Source organism: Mytilus galloprovincialis, chromosome 13 (genome assembly GCF_965363235.1).
Source record: "Mytilus galloprovincialis chromosome 13, xbMytGall1.hap1.1, whole genome shotgun sequence".
In the NCBI taxonomy this organism is placed as follows: domain Eukaryota; kingdom Metazoa; phylum Mollusca; class Bivalvia; order Mytilida; family Mytilidae; genus Mytilus; species Mytilus galloprovincialis.
Genome location: NC_134850.1, coordinates 17,746,211 through 17,770,997, shown reverse-complemented (window position 1 = coordinate 17,770,997; position 24,787 = coordinate 17,746,211). Strand labels below are relative to the sequence as shown.

The following is a 24,787-nucleotide window of genomic DNA, read 5'->3' as shown; positions in this document are numbered from 1 at the left end:
TCCAGCCATTTTCAACAGGGGGTTCCAACCCAAGATAAAGGGCGAGGGGTCTGACCATATGTCCCTATTCATAAGCATTGATCGGCTTCAAAATGTGACGTTGTTCATTTCCACACAATGTTTATACGCACACTTATTTAATTGATTGTAAGGTATAAAAGTGCAAAAGTGTAGCAGGCGAGAAGAAAATATTAAAAAAAATCGCAATCCATTTAAGTCAGAAGGGCAACAGTTGCGAATACAAAGTTGTAATCATGCCTAACAAAAACGACACTAAAATTACTATTTCAAATGAAACAGTTTGTAGAGTATCCTCTGAACAATACTTTTGCTGGTTTGTTTCGCGGGGAAAGTCTATTGCTCCTGTTGATAATATACACCTATCTACACCTTCGGTCCCTATAAATCATTGTCTTCAAATATTCTGCTTTGTTTCGGTACTGATGGTAAATCCAGAAAAAACACTTCGGACGCATGGAGTTTTTACGTGTTGCTTAAATATTTTTTTAGGTCACCTGGCCCAAAGGGCCAAGTGAGCTTTTCTCATCACTTGGCGTCGGGCGTCCGTCGTCGTCCGTCGTCGTCCGTCGTCCGTCGTCGTTGACTTTTACAAAAATCTTCTACTCTGAAACTGCTGGGTCAAATTTAACCAAACATGGCCAAAATCATTATTAGGGTGTCTAGTTTAAAAATTGTTTCCGGTGATCCGGCCAACCAACCAAGATGGCCGCCATGGCTAAAAATAGAACATAGGGGTAAAATGCAGTTTTTGGCTTATAACTCAAAAACCAAAGCATTTAGAGCAAATCTGACACGAGGTAAAATTGTTAATCAGGTGAAGATCTATCTGCCCTGTAATTTTGAGATAAATTGGACAACCCGTTGATAGGTTGCTGCCCCTGAATTGGTAATTTATGGAAACTTTGCTGTTTTTGGTTATTATCTTGAATATTATTATAGATAGAGATAAAATGTAAACAGCAAAAATGTTCAGCAAAGTAAGATCTGCAAATAAGTCAACAAAACCAAAATGGTCTGTTGATCCCTTTAGGAGTTATTGCCCTTTATCGTCAATTTTTAACCATTTTTCATACATCTTAGACATCTTTTACAAAAATTTTCTCCTCTGAAACTAGTGGGCCTAATTAAACCAAACTTGGCCACAATCATCATTGGGGTATCTAGTTTAAAAATTTTGTCCGGTGACTTGGCCAACCAACCAAGATGGCCGCCATGGCTAAAAATAGAACATAGGGGTGAAATGTAGATTTTGGCTTATAACTCTGAAACCGCAGCCTTTAGAGCAAATCTGACATGGGATAAAATTGTTTATCAGGTCATATCTATCTGCCCTGAAATGTTCAGATGAATCTGACAACCCGTTGTTGGGTTACTGCCCCTGAATTTGTAATTTTAAGGAAATTTTGCTGTTTTTGATTTATCTGATAATTATTATAGATAGAGATAAACTGTAAACATCAATAATGTTAAGCAAAGTAAGATTTACAAATAAGTCAACATGACGGAAATGGTCAACTGACCCCTAAGGAGTTATTGTCCTTTATAGTCAATTTTTAACAATTTTCATAAAATTTGTAAATTTTAACTTACATTTTCCACTGAAACTACTGGGCCAAGTTCATTATAGATAGAGATAATTGTAAGCAGCAAGAATGTTCAGTAAAGTAAGATGTACAAACACATCACCATCACCAAAACACAATTTTGTCATGAATCCATCGGCTTCCTTTGTTTAATATTCACATAGACGGTGAGTGACACAGGCTCTTTAGAGACTCTAGTTTTATAAAGAAGACACCATTTGCTATTTTGTATCTGTATTGTTGGTTTGTTTTTGTATTTTAAGATGAGTTTTTGTCACCTGTAATCGTAGGTCTAAAGTTTAATCCTAAGTATAGACCTAGTTTCCGCAAATAACTAATATGCCTTATGTTTATGTAATGCTTCATATTGTTTTTTCGCCTTTTTGCACTAACAAGTGCTGATAAATTTGTATATAAACTGAATCACTCATTTTGGTTTGCATTCCTCGTAAAATACCAAACAATACATAATGTTCAGTCTTTATAACTTAACCACTTATACATGCATAGTTGCACCAATGTCGCCCTTGCAGAAAGTAAGCCTTGTAGTCTTCCACTGTGATAAACTCAGTGATGTTCAGCCCATTCGCTTGCAGTCAATTCGCCTTCTCAGAATCTAAAGGATTCTGGGTAATATTTTCAAAAGTGTACACCAAAACGTCGTATTTGGTTAAAACGTTCTAAACCATGGAAATTCATCCAATGACATGACGTTAATTTCATTTTGGGGTACGAACAATGAAATTACCCATAGTCCTTAAGATTCTGAAACGGCCAATTAGGATAACTTTAGTCTGTTTTCATTCATTTTAATGTACAAAATAGAAAAATGCTGAATGGTATGAAATAAAATTGAGAATGGAAATGGGGAATGTGTCAAAGAGACAACAACCCGACCATAGAAAAAAACAACAGCAGAAGGTCAGCAACAGGTCTTCAATGTAGCGAGAAATTCTCGCACCCAGAGGCGTCCCTCAGCTGACCCCTAAACAAATATATACTAGTTCAGTGATAATGAACGCCATACTAATTTCCAAATTGTACACAAGAAACTAAAATTAAAATAATACAAGACTAACAAAGACCAGAGGCTCCTGACTTGGGACAGGCGCAAAAATGCGGCGAGGTTAAACATGTTTTTGATATCTCAACCCTCCCCCTATACCTCTAGCCAATGAAGAAAAGTAAACACATAACAATACGCACATTTAAGATTCAGTTCAAAAGAAGTCCGAGTCTGATGTCAGCTATTAGTCTATGAAAGGCCATTATAGTAGTAAAGATGTAAACAGTATTAGATTAACAATAACAACATATTTGTCAAATAACTGTGTTAGAGCGCATTTTGTTAGCATGAACGCATTTTGTTAGCATGAACGCATTTTTTATCTTTTTAATAATTTTTTCAGAACATGCATAGATGAAAAGTTGATTTTCAAACGCACAACTATTTTTGTCTTTTTTTATTATTACAGTACTTTTTTTAGAAAAAAGTAAAATCACAAAAATACTGAACTCTGAGGAAAACTCAAAACAGAAAGTCCCTAATCAAATGGCAAAATCAAATGATAAAGCATATCAAACGAATGTACAAAAACATTGTGAAAGTGACATAAATGAGTGAAATCGAATATATAAGTTTGTGTTTCAGCTGTTAATGAACAAAACTTAATAAAACATCAATTTACTACAATCACGTTTTATACAAATTCAATACTCAATGACAAATCAACTCATACAGTTATCCAAATACCGTCAGCTGATAACATGTAACGTCAGTGTGTTGTTGTAATTTAACGCTTTCGTTATTAAATAAAATGGCTGGTGACGCTTATTTGTAACTTACAGTAACTGATCATCGACCAAGCGAAACATACTTTGTTCTTATTGTTGATAATTACTATGATTATGTGTGCGATATAAGGAAACTATCAATCGATTTATTTTTTTCGTCTTAAACTGCTTTCAACAAAACTAGATATCTAGATATACACCCAAACAAAAATAAATCCTCTTGGCTTGCGTCAAATGAATGTGATTACTGCTAAGAACGTTTGATTTAAAGGAAATCCAACACATTTACGAATTATTTTTATTTATACTTCACTATTGGTCATAACTGATAATCAAATAATTCAATTTGAATACCTCATCTTTTTTTCATAGACTAATATGTTAGCTGTTATGGTAAGATTTTCGATCGGCTAATTATTGGATTTTTTATGGGAAGAAGCTGCAAACCTCTAAATACATTTTATTTCTTAATTGTTATGACTTATTTTTGATGGATAAGGACAAATGAAAAACAAAATACACATTAATCGACAGTTAAGTGATAACATTTCCATTATTGTCTTGTATACTAATATTTGTCTGCGTTTTTCTTTAGCCATGGCGTTGTCAGTTTATTTTTCGATCTCTGAGTTAGAATGTCCCTCTGGTATCTTTAACCCCTCTTTTAGCTGTATTCAATAATGTACTTATTTTCAATTATACGTTTTTCATTTAAGGTAGATTAGGTGTCTAAATTATAATCCATAGAATTTTTTAATAATTTACCAAAATGAAGAGTATATTATGCTTTTTAAACAAAAGTTATAAAAAGAATGGGTCACCGGGCTTATATCCCCGTGCTTGTAGTGTATGCCCTTATATATTTCAGTTATTGGTTGTTTGTCTGTGAGAGACCTATATCTATACACGGTGTTCAAAATTGACAAATTTTGTATAGATTATGCATGGAAACCCCAATTTTCTGCAATAAAGCGTAAACTACACCATAGAATTTTGAGATAACATATGAGAAGATAGCTTTAATAGTATGCTTTTAGTTAAGAAAAAGAAAAATGGGGTCACCGGACCCGTTTTCTTGTTACATGATAAAATAGAGAAATTTCTTACACATTCTATTGTAAAAATACCTTAATCTGAATTATCTGCCCTTGCATTTGAGTTGCCTTCTCTTATGTGGCAAAGTTGGAAAAAAATTGTTCAAACAAACATTTTCTGTTTTTTGTAAAATACAATCATAAATATGATAAAACATGTCATTATCTATGTAGAAGTGGAAGTTCTTACACATGAATTACCTACTACTCTAAAAATTTGCACATTCTATTAAATATCTAGACCTCTTTTCTGGTATTTCTAAATCCAAGATGGAGGAAAACACCTTAAGCAACCAACATTATACATCTAGCTGGGCTCCGTGTTGAAGACCGTACTTTGACCTATAAGGGTTCACTTTTATAAATTGTGACTTGAAAGGAGAGTTGTCCCATTAGCACTCATTCCATAACATAACACTTATTTGTCAAACATTATGATGAGATAACACTTTACAAATTTGCAGCGTACACATCACTTGTCTTGATTTAAATTTATCGTGCACTCCCAAAGCCAAATATTTGAAAACCAAGAATGATTAGACCCCGAAACAAAAATAGGAGCTATATATCCTTGTTGTGTATTATTCAATTCATAAGATACGCTATAAACGAGTTGACAATACCATTATATCAAATATCTTAAGAGCATCAAAGCCAGAAATGGAACGCAATGGTCGGGTTTCGTCTACGCGAGACCTATCAGTGGCGCTCGAATTTTAACAGTAGAAAAGGGGAAATTTGAAGAGCTTGCAAACCGTTAATTGCTAAAAGTTGTGCAAAATACGGCCGAATCAATTTTTGGGAAAAAAACACTTATCTGTTTTGGATACTTCAACATGATATACACGTGAACTTTGCCATTAAAGACTTCACTTGAAAGGTAAGTAAGTAATAGAGTATGTCAATTGTATTCACATTCGTCATTTGCGTACATATTTACAAATGTAAACATATGAGCTCTGGTAAGCTCTTTAACCAACTATCAAAAAAGATCACGCATTATTATGCAAAACCTCCAAAAAACAAATAGAGGAATGCAAATATAATCAAGGCATATCAAACTTGATATCTAGAACAGTCAATGCCCATGTGTCGAGCAACCTCTGCGCTTTGACGCAAGTAGTAGATGTATTTTGGAATCTTTCTAGACTTTCTTTTTCAATTACTAAATGTGTGAATGCAAAAAGTTCAGCCCCTCGCATTCATAATAATGTCTTTTTTCACAACCCCGCACATGGTCTATCAGTATAAATTTTTAGTCATTCAGTCATTACATTACGCTTAATGCGATAAAGAATATGTTAAACTGGTTGCAAAATAACATTTCGTGATATTTAAATGACAAAACCTAGTAGGTAGCTAGATATCACCACATTATAACAAAATATTGAAACAACACGGTCAACTCTTATAATGCGGAAGCCTTTTTAAAGTGTTTTATCGTTTAAAACTAGCAGTTATGTTTGAGTTTTACGAAATCTTATTCTGCAACCAGTTTAACATATTTTCTATTGCATTCAGCTGCCTGGGCTAGCTTTCTGCATATTATGTGCTGTTTTTCTATCTTCTTCAAACTTGTGGTCATCTAGTAGATTGCTGTAGTATGCAAGGTGTTCGGACCAAAACTCTATAAAGGTAATAGGGAGGTTCAGTCCCAATTATCCTTTCAACATTTTGGACCTGTTCAAAATCAGGCTTTCTGGCCCGTGCGTTGTACGATGTCATTGTTGTTTGTATTGTGCGTTGTCTGAACGTCTATATATTCAGTTTATATGCTTGGTATGTTGTCCTGTTGATTTCTGTTATCCTTGCTGTGTATTTGTCATTTTATAGGATAAATAAATATTTTAAGTAATACAAAAGCCAGAAAATAATAGCAAAATCACCACAGGTCACATTTGCTGTCAGAAAAGCATTAGTTTAAACATATCTTATTTTCTTGAATATGTAAATAAACTTATCATAGATACCAAGATTAAATTTTGTATTTACGCCTGACGCGCATTTTGTCTAAAAAAAACTCATCAGTGACGCTCGAATCCAAAAAAGTGTAAAAGGCTAAATAAAGTAAAATGTTAAAGAAAGGGATGACTTACTAGTTTATCAAATTTAAAAGTCGTCTCTCAGTCTGAATAACGATTTTATTTAAAGTAAAAATAACACAAGCTATAAACTTCATATTAATTTTTATCATTTGAATATGACACTAAATTCATACAAAACAAAAATACCGACTATGGATTATATAGGGTACTGACAGTCAACCAGAGCGCAGCTGACCAACTGATAGAGATATACACGTCTATGTTGCTTGCCAAAGGATACATTTGACATCTCTTCATACAAAATAAATCAACAATTTTAAAGTGAACATAGAAATTGTCCTTGCCATTCCTAGGTTCATTATATATGTTAAACGTGACCCGCAAATGTTCTGGGACAACGTCATAGATTGTCTCTTTTATGACTCTCAAGTTATACATGTTATAGATAACAGGATTATTCAGACGTGAAGTCAGGTAGTAGCATATGTTTGAAATTTATTTATTAATAATCACCCGGTATTCCTGTTCGATTATAATTTTTCTTTCATTTTTGAATTTCAATAATGTTACTTTTACGCATATATATATACATATATAGGTATACCTATAAATTTAGATTCTACCACTGCATTGAGTGTGATACGATATTTATCCAATCGAGACAGTTAAATTTTCAAATTTAAAACGCGAGGCTCGCCGAGCGTTTTAAATACTTAAAATTTTACTGTCGAGAGTGGATAAATATCGTATTACAAGAGATTTGGTGGTAGAATCTGTTTCTCTAATGATTTTCAAACAATATGCAAGCAAACGTATTCCTTCTTTTCGAATGATCTGCAAAAAGATGTGTTCTTTCTATGTGACGTCATCAGGCATGGTCGCCTTTTTGCATGCCGTCACAATAGGAAATTCGGAGGAAAGCAAGGAAATTCGACGTCATAATCGGATTTTAACCAATGAAGAACTAAGATCAAACGAACCACACGTTGATTAAATTCTGTTATACAATGTACGCGGAAAGGGATAAATTGACGAAGAGTTAGAGAAATTGGTATACAAAGTTTTCAACCTTTGTTATTCTATAATGTTTTAAATTTGGAAAGATTAGTCAAATATTTACGTTTTTTTTTTTCAATAATCTCGGATTTTTTCATTTCATTTTGTTTTTCACTTGTGCATTCCGTTGACCTTTAAAGAATTACGATAACCACAGAAAAGTATATTCTTTAATACATTTTTAAACAGGAATTACCAAAACTATTAAAGAAATCAACAGACCATATCTGGCATTAAACACATAGTTATATTAGTATCAGTTTTTTTTTTTAACTTTTTACAATATGTTCCAAATTTGCAGGCTAAAAAGAACATTTTAACTGAACAAATCATCGCACTAATGAACATCTCGATAATGACATTTACAAAACATACCTCAAATCTAAACAAAAATATTTACAATATTGACATTTGGAATATCTCTCTTTATCATATCTTTCAGCTCGCCGTTGTGACATATTATATATATCACCATGCTGGAGCTACTTGCTTTGCTGATAATTGTGCCGTCTGCTGCAATTGCGGCAGATATATCGGTACCTATGACCCAAATTCGCGACCAAGGTAATGGACAATTCGAAGGTCACTTAACCTTTGCCCTCACGGAAGAAGTCGTTGGATGGGAAGTAGTTGTAACATTTTCTGCTCCAGTCACAGGATTATCTGTAAGTATTATGCTTTAAAGCATATCCTTTTGAAAGTCGTAGACCATTCATCGTTTATGGTAGGCATGAATTCCCCCCTAAACTTGAACGAAAACAAATAATTGTTTTCACATCCCATCTGAAACAAATGTTTAAAATCATCAGGAAATCTATGATTAAAAAATGTTTTCTAAAACAAACCCAAAAGAAAAATAAACTATAAAATACACTGTCTAAGTACAGACACAGTTCTATTATTTTCAAAATATAAGCACATCACACCAACTTAACCATATATAAAAGTGTAGGCTAACATCACTGACATCAAATCTATCCATTTCCCATTATACTTGAATATAAATCATGACGAAATTCGCAAAATAACATTGTTGTCTGCATTTGTTTACATTTCCCTCCTGTTTTTAATATGTTTCTCTACAAGAGAACTCTGTAAAGGGAGGTAATTTGATTAGGTAAATACAGAACAACTCAACTCTTCAGGGTCAATTTATTCCAACACAGTCAAGGTTGCCAACTGATTCTTTTTTTGTTGTTGCATTACCTTAATTCATTCTCTCTAATCATATAATCAACGAGATAAGAAATGGCTGCATTTTTAACAACACCTGATCAAAATAGACTCTAAAAACCCCACTTTTATTGCACTTTTTTACCCTATTTTATCTAAATAATTTGTTTTTTAAAGAAAGTTTACTGCTGAACACAATTTTTATTTTGTTGTTTTCAAACTGAAAAAAGTTTTAAATGTCTGAATATCTGTATTATTTTCTTTTTATTAGACATAATTTATCATAATTTGTAAACACTGCATTTTCCCGTTTTTTTTTGTCACTTTAAGTCCTGTTACCAAGGACACAGTAAACATATGAGCCGCGTCGGATAGAAATCGACCTTATGCAAAAAAAATCTCAATTTGAGTTTTGTTCATATTAATTTTGCTTATAGTCATACAATTTGAATGCAAAAAACCGTTTTACTCTAGCTTTCTTCTTTTAAAAGTTTCGCTATTTCAAAGTTGTGACGGCTACATATATTTAACTTCAGAATCTCACGACAACGTCGTGAAATTAGCATTATCGTGCATTAATTTTATTCTTTATCGGTCCTTTTCTCGTTATAGAGAGAGCCACGAAAACATGCATTTGTATACAATATTTAATTTATTTTATAAGATTGTTACAATGAGAACATAAATGATTCTCTAGTTTTCAATCCAACTGTAACCAGTACATGTGAAATGTTACTCCTCTGAAGCACGAGGACAAAATTCGTCACGGAAATTATACTGGAAAAAAGGACGGACTTCATTGTACAGATAACGCATTCTCTTCTCTGTCAGCCCTGCAGGCTGAATAACTTCTGGAAGTGTCGTGAGCAACTCCGGTACGTTTGTGCTTTCCTTAAGCAAAGCCAGTCTTTTCTCCGGTTGATCAAGAGTTTCTCTCGCAAATACGACTCTGGTAAATCGGAAGTGATGGAATTTTCCTATACCTCTGGGTGGTTTGAAATAATTAGCTATATAAATATAGTATAGAAATTACCCCATCTGTACCACTTTAAGCTGTGTTTGTCATCGTCATTTTCATTATAAACTTCTGACCTATTGCATTTGGCAGAATTGTCAACATTTTAACCAGTTGTGATACAGTGTTTACGTCCGACTTTCTTTTCCTTTTCAACATGCCAAAATTAAACATGCGTCACATAAACATTCTGTGTGCCCAGCAATCATAAAATGCAAACTAATAGTTTTGTGTTAACCCTTTGCGCACCTCCACAACAGATAATGTAAAGTAGTTTTATTTTTGTTTTGTCCCACAGAATTATCAGCATGAAAATGACACGCCTTTTCATCGTAAGTATTACCATACAGATAATGGTGGAGCATGCTTAAAACAGCATTGGATCCATGTGTCCGACTTCAATTTTCCCCGATTGTTTGTTGCTCATCAATAGAATAATTCGTTTGCATTGGAAAGTTTTCATCGCAAACTCCAAATATTTGAACCTTTCGAGGCGTTAAAAAGTAAAGAGCTCCAACCTCTTGGGATGAATGTTGCAAGTTTATATATTGTGAAAAGTCAATAGTGTAATGAACATTTTCAAAAAATTTTGAACATGGAGTGTTGTACTTTCCTATTGGAGACTCAGCCAACAAAATTCATCACGTGATCTTTGTGTATATACATAATGTATAATATTCACGCTGCGTCCGCGCAGACTGTATATGGTCAATTAATTTTTGAGTTCTCACTTATTTCGCGTCTTCTGAAATAGATCCGGAAATATCATCTCTCAACTGAAAGCACGTTTTACACAGATCCGTCTTTGGTTTCATAAATTGAATATGAGGGACACATGCATTCCAAACTTCTTTAAATACGGTTAGTTGAACATATTGTTGTTCTGAGTTAACGAATGCACTAACATATTTGGAGTGTACATATTTCTTGCTCTCGCTATAAGGTAGAAATTTACCACAACATTAAAAAGGAATGGAATTAATGACAAATTGAACCAAAAGAATTTTTCGATACGACTGGTTGTCGCGCTTTTTGCCATAATACATTTAATAGTTCAACAGTGATTTATAACATATAGATCAAAATCCCAAATACTATCTCTTTAAATTATAGTAGTTCAAATTTCAAAATAAACGGGTTTTTTTAGATGAAATTTTGGTTTATTATTTATTAATCCGACATCACAGCTTACATCTTTCAAAATTGTTACCTTAATCACTCAGACGGACGGACGGACGCAAAATTGTAAGACCCACCGATGCATAGATCGGGAATTTAATTGCCCGAATACTAATTTTAAAGTTGTCGGGATATAAAAAAGGGGGTTTAAAAGGTTTTATTTTGAAAGTTATTAGTTTTCGAAATACATGTACACATGTATTATGCAAAAGTTTCCCTCTTTCTTTCAATTTCTAAATAGAAATGTCATTGAACCTAAATTACACGCAACACGTACATTTCTAAATTTCTGAATAGATATGAACAGATAAATTGCACGCACATAGTACAAAATCCACATAGAGCACGGGTTGGTCTTTGTTTAATATTGTATAGTTGTGATGTTGTTTCTTTTTAGATTGTTCAAAATGCAACGGTACAATGATATGAATAACTTTTGACCTATTTTTGTTTTTGCGTGTCTCACTGTGTGTAGTGAAGTTTTGCAATACAGCACAAATTTTGTTTTATACTACCAGAAATAGTTTTTCAGAATATTACTTAAGTTTAGTTAAGCTTAAGAATTGCATACAATTATTTTTTTAAGCATGTTAAGACTGGTGTTACTTTCACTTTGTATAAAATGTAAAAATAGATCGTGAACGTAAAAATAGTTCAATATGTAGAACGTATTAGGAAATACATACCTTAGCAAAACAATGTATTCCTGTTAGCCAAAACTGATACTAAGGTTGAGAAATATGTTATTTAGAAAAGGACAGGATTCAGGAAGAATTTTTTTATCAGATAATTTGAAAATGTTCATGTCGGACCGGATAAAGCGGTTTCCGTGAAAGATTTATATCGGTATTTTTTACTAAACTTATCAGAAATAATATACTAGTTTTGTCCTATATGTATGGAATACGTTAGCTAAAGGCTTGATTTAATCAGATTAAAATTGTAAGGTTTCCCCGTATATCTTTTTTTTTACAAATTTCATATAAAACCCCACTAAAAAAAGGGAAGGCATATATATATTATGTTGGATTTTCACCAGTACAGAGTTAAAAGACGCAGAATCGTCTAAAGCATACTAGTTTAATTTGTCATAGTTTTGTCGACCATAACTTTTGTTTCTCATGTTATGAACATGTTACAGTTTTTTACAATTTAATTTCGTTGAAATACATAAGAAATTTTTGAACACAAACAATACTGGTTATATTACCAAAAATTGAAAACGTTATACAACAAAAATCTATCCAAATAAACAAATATAACTGTGGCAATTCTGCTTCTATTGGTACCTAGTACATTAAAATCCGATCAGAAATGTCCCCACAATATTTTTTTGAAAAAACGTAGTTTTGTCAGAAAGCGACATGGTTTTTTTTATAACGTCAGAAACTACCTGTATGAAAACTTGTGAAACTTTATCGTAACGTTACTCGTTTTACGTCGAATTGCATAAGGTCGATTTCTATCCGACGCGGCTCATATGGTGCTAAGTGTAATAGTATTTTTTGTTAAGCTCATGTGGCTCTATTGAACTAATAAAATTTAAAACAAATATTTTTTAGTGCGTGCCGAAATATTTTTGTGATTACAGGGAATTGCTCTGAAAGAGTTAATAGTTGGTACTAAATCTGCATCATAATTTGAAAGTTTTGGATCTTATTTGTATATTCAGTTCATTAGATTATTTGTAAATTTGGTTTTTAGTATAGACTATTGATACTTTTTTGTCAAGAACCAAAACAAACTGCTTTATTATCATAGATCGCTTCACTTAAGAATGTGGTAACATTTTTGGTGTAAGCAGGTGAACAGGAAAACAAGAAAACAATCATTTGTCCCATCTTGGCACAGTGCTGATACATGTGAAATGTTCAACATCAAATTTACTTAGACTTCTTTTGTCGCTTGAACCGAAAACGTAAGAAATCAGAATCATCAGAGGTCATGACAACTATAAAGCAACAAAAAAAATGATTAACAGAATTTTTGTTAAATTTATTAACTAATAAATTGGTGTTTATATTCTTCTAAATTTGTAATTTTTGCATATTTCTAAATATTTACCTCCAGATTAATTTTCATTTTAGCAATGGATGGGGACGGAAATTCGTCATTCAGCCGACAACAAAGTCCATTATATTGTAAACCTAGAGTACGACGGAATTCAACATGCCGGAACTACTTTTGATATAACAGTTCGAGGAACTGCTGCAGGTGGTAGTGCACCTACTGCTACCGCAATTTTGAAGAATATGGGAATTGATGGATTTACAGTACCACCAATAATCAACAGTAAGTATATATGAGAGGCTTAACGCTATAAAACCAGCTTCAATCCAACATTTTCTAAATTTGAAAATACCTCTACCAGTATAAAAAAGAAGATGTGGTATGATTGCCAATGAGACAACTTTCCACAAAAGACAAAAATGACACAGACATTTACAACTATAGGTCACCGTACGGCCTTCAACAATGAGCAAAGCCCATACCGCATAGTCAGCTATAAAAGGCCCCGATAAGACAATGTAAAACAATTCAAACGAGAAAATTAACGGCCTTATATATGTAAAAAAAATTAACGAAAAACAAATATGTAACACATAAACAAACGACAACCACTGAAATAAGGCTCCTGACTTTGGACAGGCACATACATAAATAATGTGGCGGGGTTAAACATGTTAGCGGGATCCCAACCCTTCCCCTAAGTCGGGAATATGACAGTTACTGTCCATTCGTTTGATGTGGTTTATCATTTGATTTTGCCATTTGATTAGGGACTTTCCGTTTTGAATTTTCCTCGAAGTTTTTTTGTGATTTTACTTTTTACATACATCACTTTTTAAAACTCTCTATTCTATCTTCGCCTCATTGTTCAATGAAAACAGTTACGATTAGAAATTTAAAAAACGAACATTTGCGATCTGTTAAAATATTTCAAACATTTCTGTCCTGAAGGTATATGGTATTACACGTAATATGTTGATGGTATTATGCCCCACCTACGTCCGTTCGTTCGTTTGTCCCGCTTCAGGGTTAAAGTTGTTGGTCAAGATAGTTTTTGAGGAAGTTGAAGTCCAATCAACTTGAAACTTAATACACTTGTTGCTTATGATATGATCTTTCTTATTTTAAAGCCAAATTAGACTTTTGACCCCAATTTCACGGTCCATTGAACATAGAAAATGAAAGTGGGAGTTTCAGGTTAAAGTTTTTGGTCAAGGTAGTTTTTGATGAAGCTGAAGTCCTATCAACTTGAAACTTAGTACACTTGTTGCTTATGATATGCTCTTTCTGATGTTATAGTGACAAATTAAAGTTTTGACCCCAATTTCACGGTCCACTTAACATAGAAAATGAAAGTGAGAGTTTCAGATTAAAAGAGAGAGAGACCAAAAACACAACAATTAGTGGACATTGTATACTATATTTAAGGAATGACTGTAATATTTTGTCTGTCTATGAAGAAATAACATAAAAAAGATGTGGTGCACAATGAATAACGCGCGTAGCGGGTTATTTAACAGTGTGCACCACATTTTTATGTTATTTTGAATAGACTGAAAAAATATTACAGTTATTTCTTATAATCTATTTCTAAATTCCATTTTAAGCCATGGAAAACCATGAAAAAATGTTGATGACGTCACGGTCATATGACTAAATTATGTCTATGGGCTGATAAACAAAACGACGTCAGCCAATCAGATGACGCGTTACATCAAAAATTAATTTATGTCTTGTTATACATATCTTATTTTCCTTCTTGTGGTATTTCAGGTGATGGAACTCCTTACAATTATGACGAAGTTATCACAAAATCTATTTTATTCTATGCCGCACAGAGATCTGGCAAACTTCCGGCAGAAAACCCTATTCCATGGCGAGGTGATTCTGCATTACAAGACAGTGGAGACAATGGTGAGGACTTAACTGGCGGGTGGTATGATGGTAAGTACTGGTTATTTACTTACTTAAGATATTATTCTATGCCGCGCAGATATCTGGCAAACTTCTGGCAGACAACCCTATCCCATGGTGAGATTTTCTGCATTACAAGACAGTGGAGACAATGGCGAGGACTTAACTGGCGGATGGTTTGATGGTAAGTACTGGTTATTTACTAACTTCCTGTGTTATTTCTTGCAATGCTCTGCAACTTCAAATTGGATTTGCATGTCCTTCGAGGTATTTGATTCGATCACCACTGATAGGTTTTATGAAGAAGAAACGTATACCTTGCGTAACAAAATATTATTTGTTTTTTGTGTTGAATGTCTCTTATTTATTCTTTTCGTCATGGTTGTATTTATTCATTTGCTTTATGATTTATTAAAAATCTATCCATCTTTTTGTGTGGAGTGTGCGTTAGTAAGATTGCAGAATGCTATATTCTTTAGCCGATTTGAACGGATGCACAATCATTTTGCTTGTAAATATGTAGTCAAAACATTGTGCAATTATGCTTAATCACGGCGATAGCAGACTACGAATGTTCAAAATTCGTAAACTGATTAGGGAAAATAAAAACTGAGGGAATTGCTTGACAGAAACAGGGAACTAAGCTGGATGCGTTGACAGGGTAAGGGTCTCTTGCTATGCATGTATCATCCACCATACCATAGAAAGATATAAGATCGCACAAACATGTGGCCAGTGAGTTGAAACACCGACACGTCATATCGATCAAACAAATAGTGATAGTGACCGTTACATATATGTAACAAGATTTAACAAATTCTTCCTAATCATTCTGTTCGAACATGTTTGTGTAAGGATCAAAGTTTGTAACAATTTCGGTGAAAATTGGACCGTATATGTTGTATGCACACTAATGATTGGTATTGAAGATACCTTTCACGAACAAAACCGATAAAAGTCATTTTAGAAACGCGCTCTGTGTGCTCTAAAATCTAATTATTAATTTTAGCTGGAGATAATGTTAAATTCGGATTTCCGATGGCGGCTTCAACCACGTTACTTTCATGGAGTCTTCTGCAATACAAAGATGCTTACCAAGCCAGTGGACAGCTGGATGCTATGTACGACTGTATAAGATGGCCTCTAGAATGGTTAATAAAATGTCATACAGGAACGAACGAACTTTATGTGCAGGTATATAAGCTGCAAATTGTAAAATGTAAATTGTGAAAAAAAGATGTAATAAGTTTGAGAATTTCTGAAAAAAATATTATATCAAATATTTCGAATATTAATTTTATATGTTTAAAATTGTGAAACAGATAGATAGAATAAGCTAGCAAAATTCTGAAGAAAAAAAATATTACCTTTATGCGTTTTAGATAAGTTGAATAAGTTTCTAATTGAAGGCGTGGTTCCGATTTTTAAAACGCTGTAGTAGCTTATAAACACATGATGTGTACCGTTGTTGAAATTATATAACCGATTAATAAATATTTCAAATCATTTTGCATTCTTTTAACCAATTTGTTTTGATTTGTTGGAAATCAATTTAATAAATTTAGTCAAAATGTGAAAATAACAAAAATACCGTATCGTAAGGAAATTCAAAACAGAAGTCCTTTAACAAATGGCAAATTCAAAAGCTCAAACACATCAAAGGAACGGAAAGCAACTGTCATAGTTTTAACTGGTTACATGTATTTCCTAATGTAGAAAATGGTGAATTAAACCTGGTTTTATAGCCAGGTTAACCTCTTACTTGTATAACAGTCGTCTGTTAGGTAGTTAAAACAATTGCTGTATGTTTTAGAAAACAATATTTAAAATAAATTAGTTTCTGAAATGGAAAAACATTTCTTTCAATGGTATATTTACCTCAGGTAGGAGATGGCCAAAAAGATCACGGCGTTTGGGGCAGACCAGAAGACATGAAAATGGACAGACCAGCTTATAAAATCACAGCAAGCAAACCCGGAAGTGACGCAGCAGGGGAATATGCTGCTGCTATGGCTGTTGGTTCAATAGTGTTCAAAGACAAAGGTTAATATCGAACAAATATGAACATTAGGAGTTTCTGCTCGAAACAATTCTAGTCTTTTGATGGTGTTTAAAAGTGTATATATTATACAGATCCGTCATGCTAAGGAGAGGTATGAACAAAAAATTCTAGTCTGAGAGTACTCAACATCACAAAGATTCCAGTAAAAATATTGACGTTACAAATGAAAATAGACGACGCCACAAAGAAAAGTGTGATCGTTGTACGACGTCGATTGTTAAATAAAATCAACTGTTACAATTTTACTACATCAGACGCGTATTTCGACAAAAAATGTCACTTCAGTATTGTTAAGTGTTGATTGATGTATTTATAATAGAGATTAGAAATAAGATGCAGAGTTAAACTACAGTATCAAACTTTTTTACAAATTTTTTTAAAATATGAGGGAAAAAAAACCGTAAAAACTCAATTTATCAAATAACCTAACTCCTCAGCACCTTAGAAGGAATAGGCAGATTTTGGTCCAGAATGAATAATAGAAAGTCTTCCATTTTTATTAAAACTTTACAGTTTAAAAAATGCATTATTATTTTTGGAAAATTCCATAGTTTTGAAATAGAAGAAAGAGATGTTTTTTTCTGCTCTGCACTCAATATTTAGAAACTGTTTTTTTCCTTATCATTATAGATCCTGCCTTTTCTGCAAAACTTTTAACACATGCAAAGCAAATTTATGATTTCGCAAAAACATACAAAGGAAAATACAGTGCTAGTGTTACTGAAGCAGCAGCTTATTACAAGTAAGTGTTAAAATCATTTTGATTGGACACGTAATTACTTAAAAGACCAGGATGTAGAGATATCCTTTTTTAAAGCAAATTTTGTTTACCTCGGATATTTCTGGTATTCTTTGGAAAAATATAACATTGATATACGAGAAAGAGAGAGTCTTTTCATCAGTGTACAATCTATCTTTGTCTTGTAATCAGTGTACAATTTTTTTTGTCTTTTCATCAGTGTATTATCTACCTTTGTCTTTTCATCAGTGTACAATCTATCTTTGTCTTGTAATCAGTGTACAATCTTTTTTGTCTTTTCATCAGTGTATTATCTATCTTTGTCTTTTAATCATTGTACTATCTATCTTGGTCTATCAATCAGTGTACAATCTTTTTTGTCTTTTCATAAATGTATTATCTATCTTTGTCTTTTAATCATTGTACTATCTATCTTGGTCTATTAATCAGTGTACAATATATCTTTGTCTAGTAATCTATTTTTGTGTATTTACCAGTGTATTACCTATCTTTGTCTTTTTATCAATGTATAAATTATTTTCGTCTATTGATCAGGGTACACATATATTTCAGTTCTGATAACTATGTTGATGAGTTATCTTGGGCAGCTGCATGGCTTTACATGGCCACCAACACGTCTCAATACCTGACAGATGCAGAGAGTTCTTACCTGTCAGGAGCAGCATGGGGACAGTCATGGGATGAAAAGAATGCAGGGACTATGGTAATTGTTCTTATAGTTACATGACTTGTATAAGCGATATTTGCTCACACCTCCGGTGCATCTGATAACATCCGGTTTTTTTTTGGTGGGGGTTTAGGTTTATCGGTCTTTGATTCTTTTTTTTTGTAGACTGTTTTCCATGTCGTCTGTTTTCACCTTATAAGTTTGACTATTCCTTTGCTGTATTCTGGGTTTTTTTTTACACAACGTAATTGCTTTTTTTTCTCTTCCTTAGAAATTACAAGCGCTGAACCTTTTAAAACTTCAAATAATCATACATATTGTTCTTTCGAGTCTCTCTTGTCTTTGGTACCATTTAAATACAAAGTAAGATATGGTTGGATGCTAATTGCTTATTGCTCGTGACACGAATAGCTCATGACAGACTATGATAAATCGTTTATTAATTTAAAACATTTTTCTACAGCTGTAAAAAAAAAAAAAAGAAACACACAAGGCAAAGGACACTATAAAACAAACAAGCAATTTTTAACTATTGCGCTTAATTAGAACTGATTTCAAATGTTATTTAGACATGACAATCTTATTGTTGTCTCTTTGGCACATTCCCCATTTCCATTCTCAATTCTATTATTGTAAATTTATGAATGTCAAATAATTGAAAACTAGTACATGTTCTTGGTAAGTTGCTGAGTTGACTTTAGACTTCCACTGCACCGATATATTAATCTCTAACTTATATAACAATTATTGAATCGTTGTAGTTTTAAATTAATCCAATATACTATCTTCACAAAGGAAAAAATAGATTATAACATAACTAAGTTGACAAGGCAGCAACTTACTTATATCGGTAAAAATGGCAACATAACTTATGAGGTCAAAATATGGATTTAAACAGTATTAAAAAAATAAATAACATATTGTCAAGCTTTAAATCGCACTGAATCAAGAATTGTTTGGCGCCTAATTTTACACGTTTATATATGTTTGAGGCAAATTGCCAACTACGGTCTTGATCAGGAAAGAATGACAAATAGCGGTATTAACGTTACTTTTTGTCTGTTCTCTCCTTTCATTCATTTTCGTATTGATCCGATAAAAAACAAGGGTACAAAGAAAATGGTAAAACCCAACTCGGAAACATTGCATTTCAGTTAGACGGAATAGTCTGGAATATCGAAACAACTTATATAATAGCTTACGTCATTACTCAATTATGTTTAAACATAATGTTAAACGTTTATAAAGCTTTTCAAAATCGTGTTTTCTGTTTTTCTTTTAACTGTTTAAGAATATTTCATAAACTTCATAAATACAATATTGCCGATTAGCATTTCCTGTTTTTAATTATGAAGTAACTGAAAATATTTATTTAGATATTGTTGTATAAAATAACAAGCAAAGACAAATATAAACAAGACATTGAAGCAACATTTACCAATTGGTTACCTGGTGGTACACAATCTGGACGAATTCCCTACACTGCTAAAGAGCTCGCCTTCAGATCAGTGTGGGGATCACTCAGATACGCTTGTAAGATTATATTTTTTTTATTACATAACATGACTGTGTCATTATAATCTGTTATTTTGATTGGTTGACAACAGTCACGAAGCACAAAAACATCTGCACGTGCTATTTTTGAAAATGTTAAACAAAATGCATAGAAAAACAAGAAAACTGCCTTATCGGGTTGTAAAAGCGTTGATGGTGTACACATTTGTCTAATGGATCGCTTCTGTACGTTATATTAATGTCTTCGGTCAACGTGATTTCGCCCTAATAATATAAAAAAGAAGCATTAAATTCTAAAACAAGTACGATTGTGATATTGTTTCTTATAAGTTTTAAAAAAAACTATAATCAGCCTCGTTTTTACATTGAGATTCTTACTAAATTCATAATAAGGCATAAGCAGCATGGGATTATTAAATCATTTTCTGTATTTTGTATAAATGGAGAAAACAAAATACTCTTCCATCTCTAAATTGGTAATAACTTGTGTGCAGTATTTTTTCAGTAGGTTTTTGCCAAAACAAAATTTGAAGAAGAATACGCATTGGTAATAATTTATGTATTATATCAATATGATCAATTGCATGTCATTCTGTTATCTTTTTATAAAGCAAATATGGCTTTCATGGCACTGTTGGCTGCTGAGACAGGATTGCATCCAACCGAATATAGAAATTGGGCAAAAAGTCAAATTGGATATGCTCTAGGAGATACTGGAAGAAGTTTTGTAGTTGGGTTCGGTGTCAATCCACCCACACAACCCCATCATAGAGCAAGGTAAATGACCATAATCTGGATCAAGAGACGTGAATGGAATTAAATGCCATATTTTGTTAAAACGATCGACAATCATGAATTTCTACAAATCTATCAATTTTCAAAGTAATCATTAAATGAAAAGAGATACTAGTAGGCCTTAAGAATAGTGCACTGAAGGTAAAAATGATATATGTAAATTAGGAAAGATTCAGTTTGATAAAAGGATATGTGGTAAATACGCTAATGACTCAGTAACCCAGCAACGAACAAAGCCTGATGAATTTTGAAAACATATAGTTTTTATCACTAAATAGATGTCAAAATATTCTAACAAGCTCTTAATTGCCCATTGTTTAGAAAAGTAGCTAACAAATTAAACAAAGACTATCAGACATTTTACAATCAGCACCAAATTATTATCACAAATAAAGAACTGAAAACATAAAAAGTAGCCTAGGTGGCCGAGTGCTCTACATAGTTCAATTTCTAAAGGTGCAATCGACTCCAATCATAATTGACTAGAATTACCATGCCGAAGGTAAATGGTTCTCTTCCGGAACTTCGGCTTCCTCAAAAAATAAAAAGAAAATAACCTCCTATTAATACCAATAGAATTAATATGTACATCATTGAAACTATCATAAATGACAATTTAAGGGTTTATAAATAAATTCCAAAATATGTGTTCGTGTCCTATGATACACAATACATGTCACCGAATAGATCTTTCATGACACACATTGAACATTTACTCGTACATATCGATAGAATTCTAGCGTGCATTTTTCTAGGATGTTTTTAAAAATAGTCAGCAAAGATACCAGGCTATGATTTTATACGCCTGACGCACGCAGCGTCTTCATAAAGCATATACGAGGTGCTCGAATCAAAACAGATAATAGGCCATAATAAAGGGTTTAGTAATAAATAGTCTTACAAAACTTTCAGTTCATGTCCATTGATACCTGCTCCATGTTCATGGGCTAATCAACAGGAAAAAGGAGCGAATCCTCACACATTATATGGCGCTTTGGTTGGTGGTCCTGATCAAAATGACAGGTACACGGATAGCAGGACAAATTATATCAATAACGAAGTGGCGTGTGATTACAACGCTGGTTTCCAGGGTGCTGTTGCAGGTATCAAACTAATTATCTTAGTTATTTACATTAAAATAAGTCCTAGTCTGTTTGGGTTCTTTTGTATTGCGTGAAGTAAAGTCATAAAAAAAATCATCAATTTTACCAAGTAGTTTAAGTGACCATACGAGCATTTGCTCTACTTAATCACGTACGTATTATACCTGCACCTTTCCACATGTTCCAATTAAAAATTTCAACAGATTAACTCAATACAAATCAAGAATGCATGCTGCTTGAGATCTGCATTAAATATCATTCTGATGAGGGCGTACATACAGTTGTATGTAGCTAAATGCAGATAAATGTTAGTTTACTTACTGACTTAATAGTTAAGTTATACAAAGAGGTTAGCATCATTGAAAACATATTGTTTAATATTGTGTTGTTTAATTGGCCGAGAATTTTTGCAATGCAACGCATTTGACATTTGTAATGCATTGGTTGTAAGAGTGAATTTGATTTGTACGTACACACAGGACTAGAAGAAAATCAAATTATAATCAATTACATGGGGAATAAATAAAACAGTAGTTTACCGTTGTTTGATAGTCATAAAATAATTAAGCGAAAACCAAGCAAACCATAACTGGGGGAAACACATCAACTATAAGAGAAAAACAACGGAACAACAGAAACACGGAACAAAAACAAACGCAAACATACATAGAAACCGGTAGGAAACGTTACTACAACCAAAGCCTATAAACAACTTAAAAAAACGTCCCCTCGTAAAAATTGAAAGAATAAAAAAAAAAAAATTTTCTTACACCTTTTTTATCACATTTCTTTTTGATTTCGGTAAAACAAATTGACTGCGCTAGAATACACTTGTTTATCGATATGTCTTCCATTAAATATTTTCATAACTCAACTATTTTAATTCATTTTCAGGTCTGAAATCGCTGCATCTGAGGAACCTTTTAGACAAATAAGAAATAATATAATTATATTAAACGAAATAAAAGTAAATATCTTTATGTTTTTATCTTTCGTAAATGTTGTAGTTTACGTGACATTTGTGACATAATTGCAATAGGACATCCTATGAGAAAAAAAAATAACTTAGAAAAAGAACCCATGGTTAATAATCTTAATCATTGGTTTTTTTTTTTAAGTGTTAATAACTATTGGCTTACTGGTTCATATTGAGAAACAATCCACCAAAGAAACCAGGCTTATAATTTTCATCTTCACTAGTCTCATCAGTGACGCTCGTATCAAATTATTTATATTCCAAGAGATCGATGGTTCCTTCGATGGTAAATGACTTCTTTCAACAATACAAACTTGAAACCATGACGTATCCAATCGTACTGACACTGGCATTAAACACTTACATTTAATCATCAATTATATTTTTAGAGAGCAATCACAAAATATCACACCCAATGGTTACCTAATACTCCGAACTAACCGACAAAGTTCAAAATGAGATCAGAGATACAACTCGAACAGTAGTAATCTGATGTTATATTTGTTTTTCTCGTGGGATATTGTCTGATGCTTGGTCCGTTTCTGTGTGTGTTATATTTTGGTGTTGTGTCGTTGTTCTCCTCTTATATTTTTAAGGCGTTTCCCTCGGCTTTAGTTTGTTACCCCGATTTTGTTTTTTGTCCATGGATTTATGAGTTTTGAACAGCGGTATACTACTGTTGCCTTTATTTATAATGTTCCTAACTTAGAATTTTGTTTCGTCAAAAAATCTTATAGGCAAGTGTTATTCAGTTCACTATTGTAACATGTATAAGCTCTGTAATATATAATAAAAGTTTACATAGAACTAAAGAGCTGTGTTGTACTTCTGTGTCTTCAACCTGTCATGTACATTAAACGGGGACTCTGAAACAGTCTACAGATGAACTGCACTATTATAAATCCGCAGACTTCCCCTTCAGCCGTATTGTTTCTTTAAATTAAATTAATAAATTATCAAGATTTTGAATTACATGTGTGGTTGTTTATTTATTTTTTTGTAATAGAGTATGTAGAGCGAAGGACTGTGGCCCACGATTTTCATTTTATATTATATATTTCCATTCACTACTATGGATTCATTATTATTCGTTGGATACCAATTTTCGTGGATTTCATGGTAACCCGGATACCACGAATTGCAATGTATAACGAATTACAAATTTAAATAAGAATGAATGTAGACTTTGGCAGAACCATAAAATCAATTATCCACAAAAATGCAAGTTTTTCCCAATCTTCGAAAATTGGTACTCACGGAAATAAATGAATCCACCGTATCAAATTTAGTTCGTATTTAAAACTCTTGGCGGATTAAATGTCAATCAAATATTAGCATATGTGATTTTAAAAGGCCATTGATTCCAGAATAAAATAGATTGTAGCTGCTGGTCTGAGTATGTATACTGAGTCAAAGAGATGTCTACTTCTTTACAAGTTAAGATGACAAAATAAATGGACGTAAAACAAATACATGTAGTTAAGTGGCAGTGGCCGTTCTACATGGCATGATGACATGTTTCACAATACAACTATTAAAATCTGTGGTAATAATTCAAAATATTGATACATGTATCCCATATATAGTCTGTTAGTCAGCTCTGCAAAACATTTTTTAATTTCAAAGTATACTACAGCTATGTTATTTTTTCAAAAATATGGATTGGTGGCGCATTTCCTTTAAATATTATCACAGTGCATTCATGATGAAAGGGAAAAAGTTTTTTTTCAAGAAGGTTCTAAAATATGATCGCCATCATCTTCATTTCATTGATATTATCGTTTTCTTCAACATACATTTATTTTCGTCCAATTGAATTGTTTGATTTTTTATTTGTCAGCTAATAGGAGTAAATGTTGTGTCCTTCATGTGTTAGGCGAAGACAATAAACGATAAAGAGAACATGTAAACAGCAAACATTATCGTCAAACAGTTAAACACAGCTGATATATAAGTCCTCTTTTAGAATTGTTTGCACTTGAATTTTCCTTTTGGGTTTTTTGGCAAGTATCTAGAGAATAACTG

The 24,787-nt window shown here is 32.7% G+C and overlaps 2 protein-coding genes across 2 annotated transcripts; one reads left to right on the top strand and one right to left on the bottom strand.

Moving 5' to 3' along the window:
* Nucleotides 1–6,916: 6,916 nt before the first annotated feature.
* Nucleotides 6,917–22,764, top strand: LOC143057565 (endoglucanase G-like). Its single transcript, XM_076230878.1, has 12 exons — nucleotides 6,917–7,011; nucleotides 8,036–8,258; nucleotides 13,048–13,252; nucleotides 14,744–14,914; nucleotides 15,894–16,078; nucleotides 16,768–16,927; nucleotides 17,577–17,688; nucleotides 18,259–18,409; nucleotides 19,750–19,906; nucleotides 20,500–20,665; nucleotides 21,596–21,786; nucleotides 22,681–22,764. Exons 2-12 carry the CDS (start codon nucleotides 8,067–8,069, stop codon nucleotides 22,719–22,721), a joined length of 1,731 nt encoding a protein of 576 aa, XP_076086993.1. The 5' UTR covers nucleotides 6,917–7,011; nucleotides 8,036–8,066; the 3' UTR covers nucleotides 22,722–22,764.
* On the bottom strand, nucleotides 9,400–10,205 carry LOC143057345 (uncharacterized). The gene is made up of 2 exons (XM_076230647.1): nucleotides 10,020–10,205; nucleotides 9,400–9,794 (listed from the first exon to the last, which is right to left on the bottom strand). The coding sequence occupies exons 1-2, from the start codon at nucleotides 10,144–10,146 to the stop codon at nucleotides 9,499–9,501; spliced, it is 423 nt and encodes a 140-aa protein (XP_076086762.1). The 5' UTR covers nucleotides 10,147–10,205; the 3' UTR covers nucleotides 9,400–9,498.
* Nucleotides 22,765–24,787: the final 2,023 nt, after the last annotated feature.

Bases quoted from the DNA above. Each gene is read 5' to 3' on its own strand.
- LOC143057565 (XM_076230878.1), top strand. From the start codon at position 8,067: ATGCTGGAGCTACTTGCTTTGCTGATAATTGTGCCGTCTGCTGCAATT. The intron at 17,689-18,258 runs GTAAGTGTTAAA...CATATATTTCAG, and splicing joins GAAGCAGCAGCTTATTACAA to TTCTGATAACTATGTTGATG. The intron at 21,787-22,680 runs GTATCAAACTAA...ATTCATTTTCAG, and splicing joins TTTCCAGGGTGCTGTTGCAG to GTCTGAAATCGCTGCATCTG.
- LOC143057345 (XM_076230647.1), bottom strand. From the start codon at position 10,146: ATGCTCCACCATTATCTGTATGGTAATACTTACGATGAAAAGGCGTGT. The intron at 9,795-10,019 runs GTTAACACAAAA...AGATGGGGTAAT, and splicing joins GTTGTGGAGGTGCGCAAAGG to TTCTATACTATATTTATATA.